The following is a 2,045-nucleotide window of genomic DNA, read 5'->3' on the forward strand; positions in this document are numbered from 1 at the left end:
GGGGGTGGCAGTGACTTTCCCCAGCATAGCTGAGCTGCTGGCTGCTCTCTTGCAGGATCTGCTTCCCTGTCCAGGTGAACCGTCTGCCGCGGGAGACGCTGCTCAGCGTCACACTCTTCGCCGTGCCCATCCCCCCCCCGGGGAGCTCCTCTGACACCAACAAGCAGCGACGGGTCCCTGAGGCCCTGGGCTGGGTGACCACCCCCCTCTTCAACTTCAGGCAGTACGTGGGGTGTCCCTGCCATGAGGGGCACGGAGAGGGACCGTGCCAGCATCCCCAGAGTGGGTCAGGAGTGTCCCCAGTCCCTCTGCCCAGCATGGGAACAGCATCACTGCAGTGGTGCCACCCTCCTGCCCCACCAGAGCAACCCCCAGTGCTGAGTTCTCACCCCTCCACCTTCTCCAGGGTCCTGACCTGTGGGAGAAAGCTCCTGGGCTTGTGGCCAGCCACTCAGGACAACTCCAGAGCCAGGTCAAGTGCCCCCAACTTCAACCAGCCTGACAGTGTCATCCTGCAGGTGTGTCCCAGCGGTAGGTGGTTCTAAGGGGGGACATGCACACGCATGTGGCCCCCACTTACCCTCTGCCTCTGCCCCAGATCGACTTCCCCACCTCTGCCTTTGAGGTGAAGTTCACCAGCCCACCAGCAGCTGAGTTCAGCCCCAGGTACGAGTTCAGCAGCCTGGGGGAGGAGGATCAGCGCAAGCTGCGGGAGGTGATGCAAAAGAAATCGCTCTACTGGTGAGCAGCCTGCGGGGGAAGCATCGCCCTGCTGGGGAGGGGGGGATGGACTCTACCAAGCCCAGGGAAGCTGTGGCTGCCCCATCCTTGGCAGTGTTGAAGGCCAGGCTGGATGGGACTTGGAGCAACCTGTTCTAGTGGGAGATGTCCCTGCCCATGCAGGGGAGTTGGAACTGGATGAGCTTTAATGTCTCTTCCCACCCAAACCACTCCTTGATTCTGTGAGCTCCCCAAAGCTGTGCCCTGGCAGGCACAGGGTATCTGAGGGTCAGACCCTGCTTCTGGCTGCTGGGGATGAGGCTGAAGCCTGGTGTTTGACAGAGCTGCCTGCCTACCACTGCCTTTTGGTCCTCCCCTGGGAAGGGTCTCTCCTGCCTTGTCTCCCCTGGTGGGGACAGTTGGCTGGTCCCCCACCCAGCCTGGCACAGCTGAGCCAGGCAGAGTCCTCCAGTGCTGGCTCGGAACGGAAGGATCAGGTGTCAGCAGCTGTGCCTGGATCCGCCGCACAGGACAGAACTGACATTCCCGGGGCAGAGAGACATCCAGGGCCATTCCCCCAGCATGGGAGCTCAGTTCCTGGCCATCCCTGTGGGGATGGGGAGCTCCATCCCACCCATGCCACAGGGAGCCGTGTCCCCTGTCCCCCCAGGCTGATGGACGCCGACCGCAAGCGGCTGTGGGAGAAGCGCTACTACTGCCACGCAACCCCCGGGGCTCTGCCCATGCTGCTGGCCAGTGCTCCCAGTTGGGAGTGGGCTTGTCTGCCCGACATCTACGCCCTGCTCAGCCAGTGGGCCCAGATGAGCCACCAGGATGGCCTGGGACTGCTGCATGCCACGTAAGCCACCTGCGGGTGCCACGGGGATGCACGTCCATGGGGATGTGTGGTTGGGCACTGCTGCCCTCCCCGTGCAGGCAGGGGTGGGAGTGTTGGGAAGGGATGATGAGGGTGCTATCCCCATGACACCTGTCCTGGCTGTAGGTTCCCAGACCAGGAGGTGAGGAAGACGGCCGTGCAGTGGATTGACTCCATCTCTGACAATGAGCTGCTGGACTACCTGCCCCAACTGGTTCAGGTGTGTGGTGGGACCAGGATATGGCACAAGACACATGCTGGGACCAGGACGTGGCATGGGGTGCACGCTGGTCCCACTGTACCCCAAAACTGTCCCCTTCCCAGGCCCTGAAGTATGAGTGCTACCTGGACAGCCCACTGGTGCGGTTCCTCATGAAGCGAGCCATCTGTGACCTGAAGATCACCCACTACTTCTTCTGGTGGGATATTTTTTTTGGGGGGGTGGGTG

The 2,045-nt window shown here is 62.2% G+C and overlaps 1 protein-coding gene across 1 annotated transcript in view; it reads left to right on the plus strand.

Moving 5' to 3' along the window:
• Positions 1-2,045, plus strand: part of PIK3C2B (phosphatidylinositol-4-phosphate 3-kinase, catalytic subunit type 2 beta) — a 25,526-nt gene that overhangs the window by 10,873 nt on the left and 12,608 nt on the right. The window contains exons 12-17 of the mRNA XM_010008311.1: positions 56-223; positions 407-518; positions 599-741; positions 1,391-1,579; positions 1,724-1,817; positions 1,922-2,038. Coding sequence (XP_010006613.1) covers positions 56-223; positions 407-518; positions 599-741; positions 1,391-1,579; positions 1,724-1,817; positions 1,922-2,038 — 823 coding nt within the window. The remainder of the gene's footprint in view (positions 1-55; positions 224-406; positions 519-598; positions 742-1,390; positions 1,580-1,723; positions 1,818-1,921; positions 2,039-2,045) is intronic.

The sequence above is a fragment of the Chaetura pelagica genome, unplaced genomic scaffold, assembly GCF_000747805.2.
Source record: "Chaetura pelagica isolate M959 unplaced genomic scaffold, ChaPel_1.0 scaffold152, whole genome shotgun sequence".
Taxonomy (NCBI): Eukaryota; Metazoa; Chordata; class Aves; order Apodiformes; family Apodidae; genus Chaetura; species Chaetura pelagica.